Source organism: Xenopus tropicalis, chromosome 3, assembly GCF_000004195.4.
Source record: "Xenopus tropicalis strain Nigerian chromosome 3, UCB_Xtro_10.0, whole genome shotgun sequence".
Lineage (NCBI taxonomy): Eukaryota > Metazoa > Chordata > Amphibia > Anura > Pipidae > Xenopus > Xenopus tropicalis.
This window is the reverse complement of record NC_030679.2, coordinates 141,289,354-141,310,104: the sequence shown is the minus strand read 5'-3', so window position 1 is coordinate 141,310,104 and position 20,751 is coordinate 141,289,354. Positions and strand designations below refer to the sequence as shown.

The 20,751-nt window shown below is 45.9% G+C and overlaps 2 protein-coding genes across 2 annotated transcripts in view; one reads left to right on the top strand and one right to left on the bottom strand.

Moving 5' to 3' along the window:
* tubb4a (tubulin beta 4A class IVa) overlaps positions 1-165 on the top strand; it is a gene marked incomplete at its 3' end in the record, with an annotated part of 40,742 nt that extends 40,577 nt beyond the window's left edge. Inside the window, 1 exon segment of the mRNA NM_001037268.1 lies at positions 130-165.
* A 1,335-nt stretch (positions 166-1,500) lies between these two features.
* crb3 (crumbs 3, cell polarity complex component) lies at positions 1,501-12,070 on the bottom strand (the record flags this gene model as incomplete). Its single annotated transcript, NM_001012688.1, is given in 4 exon segments — positions 1,501-2,115; positions 2,605-2,642; positions 10,418-10,516; positions 12,031-12,070. Coding segments are annotated over 3 exon segments (324 nt in total). The 3' UTR covers positions 1,501-1,911.
* Positions 12,071-20,751: the final 8,681 nt, after the last annotated feature.

Genomic DNA, 20,751 nt, shown 5'->3' with positions numbered 1-20,751 from the left:
TACGGCGCCAAATTGAAAGAAGATCCTTTGGCGGGAATGCAGTAAAAAGGCGGGGCGTGTAATCCACATGATTCAACAAGGCACCAGGTCTGGGGCCGATCCCTGCTGCTCCGGGGCCACATGATCTGAAAGCTCCACCCCCAAAATACAAGGCTGGGGGGGAGGGGTTCTTACTAAAATGCTGGCTAAGATAAAAATATTTACAGGATGCAAATTTAAGGCTTTGGGCCAATCAAAACTCAGCGGACTGCGGCAGGCTTGCAATAATCAGTAATCACAGAATATATCTGGGGGGCAATAGTGACCGGCCTGGGGCTATTAATGGCTGGTAAATCTGTTATAACGCTCACCTCTGACCCGCCTCCGATCCACCCCTAATCCGCCTCCTATCCCCTCCCCCAGCTCCCTTTCTAGCCTGCTCTGCCCACCAATGTTATGCCCGCCCCCATCTACATCACAGTGCCGCCCCTGATGCCACAGACCCGCCCCCTCAAAAAAGACTAAGGAAAGGCGGCCACCCTAGCCCCACTTGCCTTCGCGGCAACAGATGAAACAGCAAAACCAGCTTAGGGAGCAGGGGGGCTATAAACCCCCCCCCCCCCCCCAGTCCCCACCGCTGCCAACGTCACAGAGGCTGCAGCGATTGGTCAGCTTGGTTCATACATATACTGGCGCCTCTGGTAAGAACACGTTGGCATCACGCCAAACAATTGAAAGATAAACATAGATTTACACACATGTACACAGAAAGTAAATACATAGATAATACACATTGTGACATTCGTCCAGAACCCCCGACATCGCCCACAAATTCCCCAAAACGGGGAACGTTTCTCACGTCGGCTGCTACGGAACTACGGCATTTATAGGGTAAAGTAATAAAAGTATCACCTACTAGTGACTCCAATAGCAACCAATCAGCAGCATGGTTGCTATGGGTAACTAGACCTGGAGCTGATTATTATTTATAGCAGCTGGAGTGACTATGCACTAGCCCTGTGCCCTTTACTGATGAGACTGGGCTATAAAATAGATTAAAAGTAGTGTTTTACTGAATAAAAGTCCCGGTTCTGTAGCGCTCCATTTCCAGCGGGTTTATAATTACAATATATAAATATGTTTATATCGGAGCCTTTATGCCACCACCAGGCAAGCCCTGCAACTGGATAACACAGGCCCAGTCCCAGATAAGCAGGGGGTTTCTATAAGGTTTCCTGCACTCCATAGGCCTCCATGCTAATACTGTTGTTTGATACACACCCAACCGGGCCTGCTCCGGGTCCTTTGTATCTGGGAGGTCCTTGCAAATGGAAGGCACAAACAGGGGAGGAGCTAAATACTGGATAATACTGAAACTACAGTTACAGGTATTTAGTGGTGGGCAGGTACTAACTATGTAGCGGGGTATGCTGTATTTCCCCTTTAATCCAGGTCTCCATCCAGGTGTGAGAAGGAGAAGACAAGACAGTGGTGCTTGCCAGTCACGTGATGTGTAAGGCACAGTTCTGACCCATTTCTGGTGCGGTATGAAACCCCTGTTGGTGTGTAAGGCACAGTTTTGACCCATTTCTGGTGCCGTATGAAACCCCTGTTGGTGTGTAAGGCCCAGTTCTGACCCATCTCTGGAGTCACATGAAAGGCCCAGTTCTGACCCATCTCTGGAGTCACATGAAAGGCCCAGTTCTGACCCATCTCTGGAGTCACATAAAACCCCTGTTGGTGTGTAAGGCCCAGTTCTGACCCATCTCTGGAGTCACATAAAACCCCTGTTGGTGTGTAAGGCCCAGTTCTGACCCATCTCTGGAGTCACATGAAACCCCTGCTTGGTTCTGACCCGTTTCTGGTGTCACCGTCTGACCTCCCCCGTCAGCTGTGAATCAATAAGTGGGTAGGAATCCATCCTAGAGTCCCTCATATCAGCCTCTCCTCGGGGGGCAGTTTGAGAGCCATGTTGGGCTCCACGCGGGGTTCCTTGTGCTCCTCGCTGCTTGGTCGGTAGGTTCCCTCCGTCCGCCGCCTCTCTCGGATCTTGATAATGATGAAGGCGAGGATGCCGATGAGAATAAGGCCGCCCACTACGCAGGGAACGATGATGGCGGCTAGCCGTGCCGACTCCTGAGAGAGAGGGGACACTGAAATAATGGCGTAATAACCTGCGATACCGCCCCTTTATTATTCAAGGGGAAGTTCATCTTACAATTGCCTATTCAGCCCCTTTCTGTGCTATCTAGTTGCCAGGGCCTGCAAGGCTAGCAACCAGAGGGAGGTTAGAATAGTATTATTTATAGGCTTATTACATCTCATTCTATTCATGCTCCCTCCCTCTCTACTATTCTGCTATGACAGATCAAACTTATTTTCCGCTTGATGATTTCCCACGACCCCTAAGCAGCCCAGAGCGCACTGAGCATGTGCAGTGCCACTGACACGCAAAAGATGGCCGAACAAGAGCCAAGATGGGGAGCTGCTGGGAATAATGAGGGCTATAGGGCTACCGAAGCTCTAGGCTGGTAGGAAAGTTCATTATATAAAATACAGCATTGCTAGCCACATTACATTACAAACATGGCGGCAGAGATGTGAGGCGCAGCGCGTTTCACTCACCGAGAGCTTGTATGGGGCTGGTGTGGTGGAATTCTCAGCTACGGAGAGAACACAGACAGTCACAAACAGGCAATAGGAAAAGAGACATAATAATAAAGTAGAATCAAAAGTAACATTGAGTTTGCTCATAACCCTGTAACGATAAATACCATCAAATGATGCCATTCTGCAGGGTTTTATTATAGATATATACACAGAGATACCATAAAACTATGGCAGCATAGGGATCTCCCCTGTACTAAGCACAATTCAGCAGGAACAGCCCCCTAACTTTGCTCATAGCCTGTACAGAGAGATACCATAAAACTATGGCAGCATAGGGATCTCCCCTGTACTAAGCACAATTCAGCAGGAACAGCCCCCTAACTTTGCTCATAGCCTGTACAGAGAGATACCATAAAACTATGGCACATAGGGATTCCCCTGTACTAAGCACAATTCAGCAGGAACAGCCCCCTAAGTTTGCCCATAGCCTGTACAGAGAGATACCATAAAACTATGGCACATAGGGATTCCCCTGTACTAAGCACAATTCAGCAGGAACAGCCCCCTAAGTTTGCTCATAGCCTGTACAGAGAGATACCATAAAACTATGGCACATAGGGATTCCCCTGTACTAAGCACAATTCAGCAGGAACAGCCCCCTAAGTTTGCTCATAGCCTGTACAGAGAGATACCATAAAACAATGGCACATAGGGATTCCCCTGTACTAAGCACAATTCAGCAGGAACAGCCCCCTAAGTTTGCTCATAGCCTGTATAGAGAGATACCATAAAACTATGGCACATAGGGATTCCCCTGTACTAAGCCCAGGGCATACAGAACATGTCCCTACTACTCACGCAGAGAGGTAGGTGTCAGAGTACCAAGGCAGATTCCTATGCAGATCTGTACATGCCAGAACATTCCGTGCCACAGAGGAGGAGGCTGTAGCTATACGTGCGCTTTCCCTTACATTTACTTCCCTGTTGTTCTTTCAGCTTTTGCAACTGCCAGCCGGGCCAGCAGGCCAGTGAGGGGGGTGAAACAGAACACTGACACAGATGCCAGCCTACAATAGCAGCGGGCAATGCCACTATTACCAAGCACCTCCGCCCCCACCCATGGAGACTGAGGAGATTGGGTTACAATGAGTCACATTGTCCAACCTGCCCTATATAAGCGCGAGGGCCCTTTAAGAGAGAACGAGGTAACCTTGGGCACACGTGGGATAGATTGGCACCGCAGATACAATGTAGCAGGGCTGAAAGGCTCCTTTATTATGTGTACAATACAAGGTCCTTCCGCTGTGCCCCTGCCCTCGGTCTCCTACTCATTTGTCCCATCCCTCCCTGTCTACTGGGTCTGATCATTAGACTAGAACTACTAGAGTCTGAAATATATAGATCTTACTGTGTGTGACCCTGTGCGGCTTGTTAGCGCTTACAAGGTTTAAAGGCAAACTAATACCTTAATACAAATGGAAAGGCTGCATTTTACTCACTGTACCAGCCCAGAGGTTCTGCAGCCTCTTTAATGCTATAAATAATGATCCAAGCCTTCAAAGTTATCCCCATTTTGTTAGGCTTTTTTTGTGCCAGTGGCACTGCACATGCTCAGTGAGCTCTGGGCTGCTTAGCTTTGGGGTCGTGGGAAATCATCAAGCAGAAAATGGGGTTCATCTGTCACATTCACTGGTGCTATAGGGCTGATTATATGATTACTAATAAGCCTTGTATACTTATATATATATATACCCACGGAACCCATGGGTCCTGTGTGGGTTCGGGTTGAGCTCTTCTGCCTATTGTCCCCACCTGAGACCTTATCCTTGTCATGGTATAAATTTGTATTATACTCGATCATTGCTGTATTTATAAAATGTAGGGATGCACCCTAAGTTTCAATTGAAACTGAAAACAACAAGGGGATTACGTTTCCCTTGAAACTGGGTGAAACTAAAACCAATGAGGAGATTAAGATCCCCTTGAAACTGGGTGAAACTGAAAACAATGAGGGGGATTAAGTTCCCCTTGAAACTGGGTGAAACTGAAAACAATGAGGGGGATTAAGTTCCCCTTGAAACTGGGTGAAACTGAAAACAATGAGGGGATTAAGTTCCCCTTGAAACTGGGTGAAACTGAAAACAATGAGGGGGGTTAAGTTCCCCTTGAAACTGGGTGAAACTGAAAACAATGAGGGGGATTAAGTTCCCCTTGAAACTGGGTGAATCTGAAAACAATGAGGGGGGTTAAGTTCCCCTTGAAACTGGGTGAATCTGAAAACAACGAGGGGATTAAGTTCCCCTTGAAACTAGGTGAAACTGAAAACAATGAGGGGGATTAAGTTCCCCTTGAAACTAGGTGAATCTGAAAACAATGAGGGGATTAAGTTCCCCTTGAAACTGGGTGAAACTGAAACAATGAGGGGGATTAAGTTCCCCTTGAAACTGGGTGAATCTGAAAACAATGAGGGGATTAAGTTCCCCTTGAAACTGGGTGAAACTGAAAACAATGAGGGGGATTAAGTTCCCCTTGAAACTGGGTGAATCTGAAAACAATGAGGGGGGTTAAGTTCCCCTTGAAACTGGGTGAATCTGAAACAATGAGGGGGATTAAGTTCCCCTTGAAACTGGGTGAATCTGAAAACAACGAGGGGATTAAGTTCCCCTTGAAACTGGGTGAAACAGAAAACAATGAGGGGGATTAAGTTCCCCTTGAAACTGGGTGAATCTGAAAACAACGAGGGGATTAAGTTCCCCTTGAAACTGGGTGAATCTGAAAACAACGAGGGGATTACGTTTCCCTTGAAACTGGGTGAAACAGAAACCAATGAGGAGATTAAGATCCCCTTGAAACTGGGTGAAACTAAAACCAATGAAGAGATTAAGATCCCCTTGAAACTGGGTGAAACTGAAAACAATGAGGGGGATTAAGTTCCCCTTGAAACTGGGTGAAACTGAAAACAATGAGGGGGGTTAAGTTCCCCTTGAAACTGGGTGAAACTGAAAACAATGAGGGGGGTTAAGTTCCCCTTGAAACTGGGTGAAACTGAAAACAATGAGGGGGGTTAAGTTCCCCTTGAAACTGGGTGAAACTGAAAACAATGAGGGGGGTTAAGTTCCCCTTGAAACTGGGTGAATCTGAAAACAACGAGGGGATTAAGTTCCCCTTGAAACTGGGTGAAACTGAAACAATGAGGGGGGTTAAGTTCCCCCTGAAACTGGGTGAAACTGAAAACAATGAGGGGATTAAGTTCCCCTTGAAACTGGGTGAAACTGAAAACAATGAGGGGGATTAAGTTCCCCTTGAAACTAGGTGAATCTGAAAACAATGAGGGGATTAAGTTCCCCTTGAAACTGGGTGAAACTGAAACAATGAGGGGATTAAGTTCCCCTTGAAACTGGGTGAAACTGAAACAATGAGGGGATTAAGTTCCCCTTGAAACTGGGTGAAACTGAAAACAATGAGGGGGATTAAGTTCCCCTTGAAACTGGGTGAAACTGAAACAATGAGGGGGGTTAAGTTCCCCTTGAAACTGGGTGAATCTGAAAACAATGAGGGGATTAAGTTCCCATTGAAACTGGGTGAAACTGAAAACAATGAGGGGGATTAAGTTCCCCTTGAAACTGGGTGAATCTGAAAACAATGAGGGGGGTTAAGTTCCCCTTGAAACTGGGTGAATCTGAAAACAACGAGGGGATTAAGTTCCCCTTGAAACTAGGTGAAACTGAAAACAATGAGGGGGATTAAGTTCCCCTTGAAACTAGGTGAATCTGAAAACAATGAGGGGATTAAGTTCCCCTTGAAACTGGGTGAAACTGAAACAATGAGGGGGATTAAGTTCCCCTTGAAACTGGGTGAAACTGAAAACAATGAGGGGGATTAAGTTCCCCTTGAAACTGGGTGAATCTGAAAACAATGAGGGGGGTTAAGTTCCCCTTGAAACTGGGTGAATCTGAAACAATGAGGGGGATTAAGTTCCCCTTGAAACTGGGTGAATCTGAAAACAACGAGGGGATTAAGTTCCCCTTGAAACTGGGTGAAACAGAAAACAATGAGGGGGATTAAGTTCCCCTTGAAACTGGGTGAATCTGAAAACAACGAGGGGATTAAGTTCCCCTTGAAACTGGGTGAAACAGAAAACAATGAGGGGATTAAGTTCCCCTTGAAACTGGGTGAAACAGAAAACAATGAGGGGGATTAAGTTCCCCTTGAAACTGGGTGAATCTGAAAACAACGAGGGGATTAAGTTCCCCTTGAAACTGGGTGAATCTGAAAACAACGAGGGGATTACGTTTCCCTTGAAACTGGGTGAAACAGAAACCAATGAGGAGATTAAGATCCCCTTGAAACTAGGTGAATCTGAAAACAATGAGGGGATTAAGTTCCCCTTGAAACTGGGTGAAACTGAAACAATGAGGGGGATTAAGTTCCCCTTGAAACTGGGTGAAACTGAAAACAATGAGGGGGATTAAGTTCCCCTTGAAACTGGGTGAATCTGAAAACAATGAGGGGGGTTAAGTTCCCCTTGAAACTGGGTGAATCTGAAACAATGAGGGGGATTAAGTTCCCCTTGAAACTGGGTGAATCTGAAAACAACGAGGGGATTAAGTTCCCCTTGAAACTGGGTGAAACAGAAAACAATGAGGGGGATTAAGTTCCCCTTGAAACTGGGTGAATCTGAAAACAACGAGGGGATTAAGTTCCCCTTGAAACTGGGTGAAACAGAAAACAATGAGGGGATTAAGTTCCCCTTGAAACTGGGTGAAACAGAAAACAATGAGGGGGATTAAGTTCCCCTTGAAACTGGGTGAATCTGAAAACAACGAGGGGATTAAGTTCCCCTTGAAACTGGGTGAATCTGAAAACAACGAGGGGATTACGTTTCCCTTGAAACTGGGTGAAACAGAAACCAATGAGGAGATTAAGATCCCCTTGAAACTGGGTGAAACTAAAACCAATGAAGAGATTAAGATCCCCTTGAAACTGGGTGAAACTGAAAACAATGAGGGGGGTTAAGTTCCCCTTGAAACTGGGTGAAACTGAAAACAATGAGGGGGGTTAAGTTCCCCTTGAAACTGGGTGAAACTGAAAACAATGAGGGGGGTTAAGTTCCCCTTGAAACTGGGTGAAACTGAAAACAATGAGGGGGGTTAAGTTCCCCTTGAAACTGGGTGAAACTGAAAACAATGAGGGGGGTTAAGTTCCCCTTGAAACTGGGTGAAACTGAAAACAATGAGGGGGGTTAAGTTCCCCTTGAAACTGGGTGAATCTGAAAACAACGAGGGGATTAAGTTCCCCTTGAAACTGGGTGAAACTGAAACAATGAGGGGGGTTAAGTTCCCCCTGAAACTGGGTGAAACTGAAAACAATGAGGGGATTAAGTTCCCCTTGAAACTGGGTGAAACTGAAAACAATGAGGGGGATTAAGTTCCCCTTGAAACTGGGTGAATCTGAAAACAACGAGGGGATTAAGTTCCCCTTGAAACTGGGTGAAACTGAAACAATGAGGGGGGTTAAGTTCCCCCTGAAACTGGGTGAAACTGAAAACAATGAGGGGATTAAGTTCCCCTTGAAACTGGGTGAATCTGAAAACAATGAGGGGATTAAGTTCCCCTTGAAACTGGGTGAAACTGAAACAATGAGGGGATTAAGTTCCCCTTGAAACTGGGTGAAACTGAAACAATGAGGGGATTAAGTTCCCCTTGAAACTGGGTGAAACTGAAAACAATGAGGGGGATTAAGTTCCCCTTGAAACTAGGTGAATCTGAAAACAATGAGGGGATTAAGTTCCCCTTGAAACTGGGTGAAACTGAAAACAATGAGGGGGATTAAGTTCCCCTTGAAACTGGGTGAAACTGAAAACAATGAGGGGGGTTAAGTTCCCCTTGAAACTGGGTGAAACTGAAAACAATGAGGGGATTAAGTTCCCCTTGAAACTGGGTGAAACTGAAAACAATGAGGGGGGTTAAGTTCCCCTTGAAACTGGGTGAAACTGAAAACAATGAGGGGGGTTAAGTTCCCCTTAAAACTAGGTGAATCTGAAAACAATGAGGGGATTAAGTTCCCCTTGAAACTGGGTGAAACTGAAAACAATGAGGGGGATTAAGTTCCCCTTGAAACTAGGTGAATCTGAAAACAATGAGGGGATTAAGTTCCCCTTGAAACTGGGTGAATCTGAAAACAATGAGGGGATTAAGTTCCCCTTGAAACTGGGTGAATCTGAAAACAATGAGGGGATTAAGTTCCCCCTGAAACTGGGTGAAACTGAAACAATGAGGGGGGTTAAGTTCCCCTTGAAACTGGGTGAAACAGAAAACAATGAGGGGGGTTAAGTTCCCCTTGAAACTGGGTGAAACAGAAAACAAAGAGGGGTTAACTTCTCCTTGACAATGTCGCAAGCACAGGCTGTCACTGACTATACTATTCCTACTATTCTCAGCCTCCATAGGACACAATGGTACTTGACAGATCAAACCTGTTGAATTTTCATTTTACAAAAAAAAAGTAAACAAAACATTACTAAAATCAGGAATTATGGGAGATATGTTCTTCTCTATGATGGTAGCCCCCCCCCCAAAGTCCAGCCCTGCCTATTTGGAAGCAGCTGTAAGAGACTCAGCTTAAGCTCCTCCCCTGTGTGCCATTCCCTTACTTACTGACCGAGTGCAAACTGAATATTTTCCAAAGGGCTGAATGGAAAAATAATCAGAAAGTGCCTCGTCTCAGCGATGAAAAACGTGGCATAAAACAGGGACTACACGGCCGGTGGCTAATGGGGGGGCCCTGGGGTATAGCCGGCCCAGTGAGTGATGGGTAAAACATGCCTAAACAAATACTCCTTACAAATATGTAATGGCTCTATACTGAGGAGGTAGCCTAGAGTTTCATTAAGCAGAATTTTGAGTTTACTTGCCCTTTAAACACTGGCTCAGAAGGGGTAGTATGTGCTGGCCTGGGCACCCAAAGCAAACAAGCGTTATCATATTACTCTCTGGGTTAATCATTCTCTCCCTCCTCGGCCCTGTACAAAGCAATTTATGACATTTGGGCATGAATAGCTGCAGGCAGCGACTGCTAATAAATCTATAGCTAAGCCATTATCGGGGGCAGCAAGGGGGTTGGACAATGACATTTTTGAACAACCTGTTGGGCCGATGCCCCATCCGAGGGCTAAGAAGGGCAGGAGTTGTAAATAAAACTACCCCCAACCAACCCCCCTTGTGGTAACACCTGCCCAGATGGATGCAGCAGCTCTTCAGTTTGGCATTTAAGCAGCTATGGCAGTTGCTAGGATCTTATTTACCTTAGCAACCAGGCAGCTGGTTGAATGAGAGACTGCAATATAAATAGGGGAGGGACTGAATAGAAAGATAAGTGATAAAAAGTAACAATAATAATTAGGGATGTACCAAACCCAGTTGTTTGGGTTCGGCCGAACCCCTGAATCCATCCCAGAGCAATAGGTTTTTGGCTGCAGGGGTCAGTGACCCCCATTTGAAAGCAGCAAAGAGGCATAAAAGGAAGGCACATAATTCAATAACTATAGAAAAAATACAAAATAAAGACCAATTGCAAAGTTGCTAGATTTAGGACGTTCTATATTCTATAGCATACTAAAAATGAAAGTGAAGATTTAGAGAGACTTTTACACCCTACACAGTAACCAATCAGTATTAATCATTCATTGGTCTCTTTAAATGCCTGGTTGCTACGGGTTACTGCTGGGGCTTGTATTATTGGCTTTCCCTGTTTAAGGATAATAAGGGTCTCGCTGTTGCTACAATAAAAGGCTAATGATACCAAGATACAATCAGCCCCGGACACTTACCATTTACTAATGAGAGGCTGGAGATGGCAATGAGCATCAGGGGGAATCTGTACTCCTCCATGGTGAGTAGGTAAGTGCGCATGTGCCCAGGGGCTCAGCCTGTGTATAGTAAAGAAAATCAGAATTATTTATACAAACTACCAGCGTCATGGTCGCTCTCTATAGGATTTATAACTCAGCCTGCAGCCTTGTGCCTTTATATGGGCACAGAACCCCTCAGTGACTGCTAATATCCTTATCATTTACAGTAGGGGGTACATTATCCCTTATAATACATGAGTGATACTCAGAGTTCCCTGTATAACTCAGCCTGCAGCCTTGTGCCTTTATATGGGCACAGAACCCCTCAGTGACTGCTAATATCCTTATCATTTACAGTAGGGGGTACATTATCCCTTATAATACATGAGTGATACTCAGAGTTCCCTGTATAACTCAGCCTGCAGCCTTGTGCCTTTATATGGGCACAGAACCCCTCAGTGACTGCTAATATCCTTATCATTTACAGTAGGGGGTACATTATCCCTTATAATACATGAGTGATACTCAGAGTTCCCTGTATAACTCAGCCTGCAGCCTTGTGCCTTTATATGGGCACAGAACCCCTCAGTGACTGCTAATATCCTTATCATTTACAGTAGGGGGTACATTATCCCTTATAATACATGAGTGATACTCAGAGTTCCCTGTATAACTCAGCCTGCAGCCTTGTGCCTTTATATGGGCACAGAACCCCTCAGTGACTGCTAATATCCTTATCATTTACAGTAGGGGGTACATTATCCCTTATAATACATGAGTGATACTCAGAGTTCCCTGTATAACTCAGCCTGCAGCCTTGTGCCTTTATATGGGCACAGAACCCCTCAGTGACTGCTAATATCCTTATCATTTACAGTAGGGGGTACATTATCCCTTATAATACATGAGTGATACTCAGAGTTCCCTGTATAACTCAGCCTGCAGCCTTGTGCCTTTATATGGGCACAGAACCCCTCAGTGACTGCTAATATCCTTATCATTTACAGTAGGGGGTACATTATCCCTTATAATACATGAGTGATACTCAGAGTTCCCTGTATAACTCAGCCTGCAGCCTTGTGCCTTTATATGGGCACAGAACCCCTCAGTGACTGCTAATATCCTTATCATTTACAGTAGGGGGTACATTATCCCTTATAATACATGAGTGATACTCAGAGTTCCCTGTATAACTCAGCCTGCAGCCTTGTGCCTTTATATGGGCACAGAACCCCTCAGTGACTGCTAATATCCTTATCATTTACAGTAGGGGGTACATTATCCCTTATAATACATGAGTGATACGGCCCCCATGCCCCTTACAACAGGTGAGCAGCCACACAAGTGCATATAATACACACAGGATTACACCCCGGTAGCACACAATACTATCCCCAGTTCCCTCCTGTCAGTAATATCCCGGCTGTGCAGGTAAATGTAGGTGTAGAAGGCGGCACACACTCGCAGCTATGGGAATGCTAATGCCGGACCATACAGACCATAATACCCTGACATACCAGCCCCCCCGCTGTGCCAGTATTAGGGGGGAATATAGGAACCTACCGCTCTGTAGCGAAACGCCTGCCACTCACCTGTCCGGAAAACACTGGCCCCGCCCTCACTTTCGGTCACATGATCAGCTCCCCGCACACCTGAGACGCATCCGGGAACACACCCAGAGAAGCCTTTGCATCACTTCCGGAGTTACCTGAGCAAAACACAGAGCGTTTCCGGGTTTCACCTGGCTGGAATGAGACGTCATTTCCGGGAGCGTACCTGGGCACTGGCTAAACGTAGGACTGGGGGGGGGGGCGCTCATATAATGTATGGAGTAGGTGTGAGGAGAATAGGGTGGCTTTAACCCTTGGGTGGACGGTGGATTTCTTTTTATTCAGTAACACAGGTTCCATTAAAGGACAAGTCAACGCAAAATCTATTTTTTTTTCATAATAAAGGAAACCAAGGATCTAAGCAACTTTGGGATATACATTTATTACAAATTTGAAATGGATTTTGCTGTATATAATTGCTGGCTTATGCAGTGTCAGACTGGGGTTCTAAGGGCCCGCTAGAAAACCTTAGGCCCACTCTCCAGACCACCTTTCCTTCATTTCTTTAATTTCTTAATGACTTCTTTTTACATACTACTATCTATCCTTTCCTCCATTTCTTCTGTCATATAGAATTGGTAATGGCCATGGTGGAGGCATACAAGGCAAATGGTTGAGTGGGAAGGAGGGCCCACTGACACCTGGTATCCTGGTGGGCCAGTCCGACACTGGGCTTATGAAACATTGTTACACTAGCCGACTGATTGAGAGACCTGGAGGAGACAGACCTTTGTAACACTGTTTAAAAGGGATGGGGGCTTTGCAGTGCCTTATGGGTACTTAACGTAAGGCCACAGGTGATTTTTATTTTTGAATTCAGTTTTAATAAAGAAGATCTTTTTACATTTTCCTTTTTGTGGCCCTGTGGCAGGGTCGGACTGGGGGGTGCAGGGCCCCTGGGGCGGTAGCCCCTGCACCCCCCAGTCTGACCTTGCCACAGGCCCAAGGTGCCTTCTCTGCCCGCATCCCCCGCCACCGCGCACCCCTAACTCTCACCGCAGGGGCCCCTGTCCGACGTCCTCCCCTGAACGCGTGTATGTGAAACGCATCAGGAGAGGACATTGGAGGCCAGAGGAAGCAGCAATAGGGTTGGGTCTGGGCCGCCGGGGCCCACCGGGTATAGTCCGACTTTGCCCTGTGGATTCCTAGAGTCCCTGCAGGCTCCCCCTTTTAACTGTTGCTGACAGCTTTCTGCTTCCTAAGCTGAGGGGCTGCTGGGCCCGGACCACTTATCGGATTTGGTGAGTTCTACAGTAGGTACTACTGGCACCTTCTTTTGTTGTTGCTTGAAAGGAGAAGGGTTAAGGGGCAGTTGCATGAATTTAAAGGAAAACTATACCCCCAGAATGACAATTTGTAAATGTTTTTAATTTTTTTATGCTTTTTTCAGTTATTTAGCTTTTTGTTCAGCAGCTCTGTTTCAAATTTTAGCAGCTATCTGGTTGCTAGGGTCTTCTTTACCTTAGCATCCAGGAAGTAGGTTGAATGGGAGTAAGAATAGGAGGGGGGCACATCTATGGGGCAGGCAAAAAAAAAAAAACAGTTGGATGAGAAATGCACTTGTGTGTTATGAGCGGATCAGTCCATTTTGGCTCAGCTTGGATCAGGCAAAGACCTCCTTTTTTGGCAACCTCGCCATTGTAACAGATCTGCCAGTGTATGCCTAGCTCTACTGTGCAATTCACTGCAAATAATCCTGCCTTGTGTTACAAATATGTTATGGTGTTACTGGCCCTTTAAAAGGGGGAGTTCACCTTTATGCTAACCTTTAGTATGCTATAGAATGGCTAATTCTAAGCAGATTCTCGATTGTTTTTTTTTTTTATATAGTTTTTAAATTAATTGCCTTCTTCTGCCTCTTTGCAGCTTTCAAATGGGGGTCACTGACCCTGGCAGCCAAACAACTCTGTGAGGCTACAGTTTTATTGTTATTGTTACTTTTTACTTACCCTTCTATTCAGGCCATGGCCTATTAATATCCCAGTCTCTTGTTCAAGTCAAAGCCTGGTTGCTAGTGGAATTTGGACCCTAGCAACCAAACTGGAGAGCCACTGCATAAAAAGCTAAATACAGGTATCGGACCCCTTGTCCGGAAACCCATTATTCAGAAAGTTCCAAATTACGGAAAGGCCTTCTTCCATAGACTCCATTTTAATCAAATAATTCACATTTTTAAAAATGATTTCCTTTTTTTCTGTAATTATAAAACAGTATCTTGTACTTGATCCCAACTAAGACCCTTTTGGGTTTAATTACTGTTTAAATAATGTTTTTAGCAGACTTTAGGTAGGAGATCCGAATTACGGATAGATCGCTTATCTGGAAAACCCCAGGTCCCAAGCATTCTGGATAATGGATCCCATACCTGTAATTCAAAAACCACAAATAATAAAAATGAAGACCAATTGCACATTTTCTCAGAATAGCACTCTTTATATTATACTAAAAGTTATGTTGAAGGGGACCTACCCCTTTAAAGTGTGTATTTAGGCTTATTCATATGAATGGGAGCCGTGGCTTGCTCCGATAAGGTAACCTTGGTCACACACTGTAATGCAACAGCACCCACTAGTGGACAAATAATGAAATCCATGCTCAGAATGTATGGACCAGAAAAACTGTACAAAAATTATGTTATTTTTTTTTAATTATGTTTTTAACCACATTCATGTTGCCAGCTGATGAAGGTTGTATACCGGCAAGCAGTTACCTAAAGATCGCCCGAACTGGTGATGATGTACACGCTTACACGCACGCACTAATGGCAGGGCAATATATCATGGCAGGAAGCAGCTGATACTCTTGTATACAGAATACCTTGTCTGGCATTGTCACATTTAGCTGTGGGAGGGGACACAAACCTCTATCTCCAATCACCGCTCACCAGGAAGTGCCCGTAGTGTAAATCTGCTTTTCACTCTCAGCTGTAATCAGTAAAGTGGCGCGGGAGGGCAAATTGGTATTGTAAAGCGTGTTTTGTAGAATTCTCACAAATAAAAACAGCTCAAATACAAATACATTGGGGTTGTTGGTGCAAAAAGGTGGTGATATTATGCTATAGCCTGCAGGCTGATGGGGCTGATGTGAGGGACAGGGCTTTGCTAAGACATTGTTACAGAGATTATTTTGGCAGACATTTGGCGAGTTAGGAAATATTGAAGTATCATATAGCCTGTGTCTGGCCGGAAGAGAGGTCACGTAAGGACTGCAAGTACATTACTGGTGTCTGCAGCAGGTATCCCGTGCGTTATATTCCTGCTATTGTGGGCACAGTCACATTATAGCACATTTTCAACATATTTTATTATGTTTTAGGGGCATAGATTCTATAAACAGCAACATTAGCAATCAAACAGAATGCTGCTGAGTAACTTAATAACCTAAAAGGGTCTAAAGAGTTGGTGTGGCATAGCATCCATTAGATCAGAATATGTATGTACCATCCCAGCCTCCATTTAAAGGCTTTGCATACAGGTAGTCAGAGTCGGCTCTTGGTATACAAGACATTGGAAAGTTCGGGCTGCAAAGAGAGAGAAAGTGAGCTAGAACTACTTACATAACCTAAAGAGGAAAGAGAATGAAATATGCACTTATATAAGCACTAGAAGGAAGGCAAAATGCAGAAATAAAGAGAAAATGACTAAGGGGGGGGGTTTCAGTTCAAACCTCTCATGGAGATCCAGCCTTTGGTTAGGGTCCCACACTTAGCTCATAACAAGGTTACAGATATATAGAAACATTGGGGTAACAGTCACCCTGCTATAGTTCCAGGGGTACCCAGGGCACAAATAAGCACTCACCCCAAATCCCCCCCTAACTGGCCTTCAGGCTGGGCCCCCTTAGCCCATAACAAGGTTACAGATATATAGAAACATTGGGGTAACAGTCACCCTGCTATAGTTCCAGGGGTACCCAGGGCACAAATAAGCACTCACCCCAGATCCCCCCCTAACTGGCCTTCAGGCTGGGCCCCCTTAGCCCATAACAAGGTTACAGATATATAGAAACATTGGGGTAACAGTCACCCTGCTATAGTTCCAGGGGTACCCAGGGCACAAATAAGCACTCACCCCAAATCCCCCCCTAACTGGCCTTCAGGCTGGGCCCCCTTAGCCCATAACAAGGTTACAGATATATAGAAACATTGGGGTAACAGTCACCCTGCTATAGTTCCAGGGGTACCCAGGGCACAAATAAGCAATCACCCCAAATCCCCCCCTAACTGGCCTTCAGGCTGGGCCCCCTTAGCCCATAACAAGGTTACAGATATATAGAAACATTGGGGTAACAGTCACCCTGCTATAGTTCCAGGGGTACCCAGGGCACAAATAAGCACTCACCCCAAATCCCCCCCTAACTGGCCTTCAGGCTGGGCCCCCTTAGCCCATAACAAGGTTACAGATATATAGAAACATTGGGGTAACAGTCACCCTGCTATAGTTCCAGGGGTACCCAGGGCACAAATAAGCACTCACCCCAAATCCCCCCCTAACTGGCCTTCAGGCTGGGCCCCCTTAGCCCATAACAAGGTTACAGATATATAGAAACATTGGGGTAACAGTCACCCCGCTATAGTTCCAGGGGTACCCAGGGCACAAATAAGCACTCACCCCAAATCCCCCCCTAACTGGCCTTCAGGCTGGGCCCCCTTAGCACATAACAAGGTTACAGATATATAGAAACATTGGGGTAACAGTCACCCTGCTATAGTTCCAGGGGTACCCAGGGCACAAATAAGCACTCACCCCAAATCCCCCCCTAACTGGCCTTCAGGCTGGGCCCCCTTAGCCCATAACAAGGTTACAGATAAATAGAAACATTGGGGTAACAGTCACCCTGCTATAGTTCCAGGGGTACCCAGGGCACAAATAAGCACTCACCCCAAATCCCCCCCTAACTGGCCTTCAGGCTGGGCCCCCTTAGCCCATAACAAGGTTACAGATATATAGAAACATTGGGGTAACAGTCACCCTGCTATAGTTCCAGGGGTACCCAGGGCACAAATAAGCACTCACCCCAAATCCCCCCCTAACTGGCCTTCAGGCTGGGCCCCCTTAGCCCATAACAAGGTTACAGATATATAGAAACATTGGGGTAACAGTCACCCTGTTATAGTTCCAGGGGTACCCAGGGCACAAATAAGCACTCACCCCAAATCCCCCCCTAACTGGCCTTCAGGCTGGGCCCCCTTAGCCCATAACAAGGTTACAGATATATAGAAACATTGGGGTAACAGTCACCCTGCTATAGTTCCAGGGGATCTGTTTGAATGACAGACAGACGCATGGGAAGCAATACTAAAGCAGGCAGTGCTATTACTGTGCATTGAGGTTGCTGGGCACAGTTTTGCAGGGAATATACAGACAGAGAATAAATAAATGATGAGTTACAGCTGCAGAGGTACTTAGATTACTTCCATTGGCAACAAACTGACCTTTTCTTTAAAAATTAACATGTTGCTTGGAGAGGGAGGGTGGCAGTATGGACAGAATGGTGTAAAGGTTGTGCCACAAACATATCACCCTGAAATCCTCACCAGCAGGGGGCGACGCTTTAGTAAACCGAGAGGGAAAAATGGAACATTTTTTTTCTACAAGGCCCATAAATAGGTTTCTGTATGTGGGGCCTAATAACTCCCCTTTAATTTGACACCTTATCTATCAAATTACAAGGGATTACACAATAACACTGTGGCTATTGAACAGGGTGGGGACAGAGCCAAATGGAATTATGGGAGATTTACTAGATACTAGTGATGTGAGAGGTAACTAATTTCCCCCAGCAGTGGGTCGCAGGGCTAGAGGTGGCCCAAATTTGCCCGTCCCTGATCTCTCTGCACTACTCCAAGCCCTACTAGTGACCAGTCATCTAAATAAACCATTTTTATATAAATATACATTTTTTTTCTTGGCAACTTTTCAATTTTTTATCTTTTATAGATTTTGAATTATTTGTCTTCCTCTTTGCAGATTTCAAATAGGGGTCACTGACCCCAGCAGCCAAAAAACAATTGTTCCATGGGGCTACAAATGTATTGTTATTGTTACTTTTCATTACTTATCGTTATATTAATATTCAATTAATATTATTTCAATATCAATTCAAGTAATATTTGTTCAATTGATATTCATATTCCTGTCTCTCTTTCAAATCATTACCTAGTTGCTAGGTTAAAGTGAGCCCTAGCAACCAGATAACTGCTGAAATTCTTGATTATAATGAATTAACCTCCTTTCCCATACACACACAGTGTATAACTTGCCCTTTTTCCCTTTCTTCTGGCCCAGTCCTGATGGTGATGAAGTGCCCCATACACACCGTGCCTGTGTAGGCATTATACACTTACATAGAGGCACTACATACCGATAGGGTGCCACCTACTGATGCCAAGTGGAGTAGCAGCTGACATTTAGCAGCATATATTTAGTGGTTTTTATTCACATGTTACTGTTTATCAGTTGCTCTTGGCACTGTTTATTCCCACCTTTATATTGGGGGGCTTGGGAGTTCTGTAGAGAGCCGTGCTTGGCATTTGACCCAAATATCTCACATATCTGTAATGTAAGCCTTGCAATAAAGCCCCTACAGCCCCCTGTCTCAGCTGGCCTTTAGTGCCCCCTGCAGCACAATGGAACCTTTGGTGTTACACAGGCCCAGAACTAGGGGTAGGCAGATGAGGCAGCTGCCTAGGGTGCAGCGATTGGGGGAGGGGCAAGGTGGCCGACCGGGTTGCCTAGGGCGCCCGGTCGGCTTGGCCCGCCCCTGATGTTACAGCTGCCTCTTTGTGTAACCCTTCCTGCACCCTGATGGCACCCTGCATAGCAGAGACATGTAGTGCTCACACCTGTGCTCCAAAGTTAGGCATACCCTGTACACACATGCCTTTATACGGTGCTGTTTGCAACAATTGCCCTGTTCTACTATCCTTAGCTCTTGCCCTGCTCCCCGCCCTAAGGGCATTATGTTTAGTATGCACAAGGAGTGGCTCATTAACAAGATCATGGCAGTTAGCAGCCTATTGGCACAAGTATCGGCCCAACGGAACGGTTGCCAGAGATCAGCTAGATATCTACTGGCCAAGTTTCACTTCTTGCTTTCTGTCACTCAGAAATTCTATTGAGCCGGCAGTCAGGACCCAATGGCAAGCACCATGGAATTTACTTTTCCTTTAATCTGTGCCTTACCACATGACAATGAATAAAAAGAAGCACTGCCCACATTGGATCAGCTCAGTGCATTCTGCCCCCTGGGCAGCCAAATTGGGCAAATGATCTGCAGGGGAAGAGCCTCACCATAGTGGTAGATTTTTCTGTGTCCTTTAGATTCATTTTTAAAACCTGGTTCAGCCCAAGTGACTGTCCTATGGGAGGGCCCCCCAGTTTATATAATGATTACCCTTTGTTCAAGGGTAAGTACTGTTCAAATGGGGGCTGTCTTGTCTATGGGTGAGGGTGCCCCAATGTGTGTAGGTGAGTGTGCCCATGTATATGTGGGTGCCTCTATAACTGTCTGTGCCGCTGTGGGTGCCCTTTTTGGTTGGTATTGGGGAATTAGGGTGCTTACCCCAAACTATGAGGCATAAGGGGTACCTGTGCCTATGCTATACCTGTGGCTATGCTATACCAGGGAATAACAGATGCCTCATGGTATCTCTGTGCCAATGCCCCACCTTAATGTGTGTATGTGAGACAATGCCACAGTTGGGGTGGTTGACAGTGCCTCTGCCATAGCGCCCTGTATATAGTGGGTGCCCTGTGTATAGTTGGTGGGTGCCCCTGTTGGTGGGGCTGATACCCACCACCCTAGCCCAGGGCACATAAGGTCTGTAGTGTGTAATCAACCTCCTGTCACTCAACAACAAAAAACACCCCACCACCAAGTGTTTCCATCAAAATAGCCACTCAGACAACATAATTAATTTATTTTGCACCATTGCAAATGGGCAGGCCCACCACCAGTTATCATAGGAGACATATATGGGCTTCTCCTGTAGGGATTCCTGCCTGGAAGCAGAACCAGTGCCAGTGAGCCCCTCAGTGGTTGTCCCTCAGGCTTCATTTGGTTTATCCCCAAGGCCAGAAAGCAGAATCCATGCCAGGTGGATTCCCATTGGTTACCTCCACACAGTTCCAGAGCATACCAAACACCACATGGGGCCTGCATTGAGGATGGGGGCACCGTGGATGGGGGGCCCCGGCCAACATAGAGTACTGTGTATGGAATTGGTCATTGGGGGAGGGGCCCTGTGGGAGGGGGGCCCATGATTTCTGATGGCGGCCCTGGTAGTGCCCCATGATAAGCTATGCAAAAGGCAGCTGTATAGGCAAAACTAACTCTGCTAAGCTATCTCTAGTTCACTGGGTTCACTAGCATCTCTGGATACACCCAGCCGCTTGGCCCATCCCTTCATTACACGAGTCACTGTGAAATCCCTAGTGGGATCAGTTTCACCATTTATTTTAACCCCCCAGACTAGTTTCACTGTTAGTGCCTAACCAGCAGCCTATACTTCTCTAGTCAACAATTCCCCCCCCCCACCCAGCCTGGTTTGTTCCTGCAGCTTACCCACACAGCCCTTATGGGGCTTCTTTTGTAGTCATTGCACTCAGCCTCTTATTTATGCAGATGCCGAAAGCAGCTCAGGGCGGGCCCAGCACACACACAATCAGGCTGGATCAGTATTAGCCAGTGTGCGTGTAACAG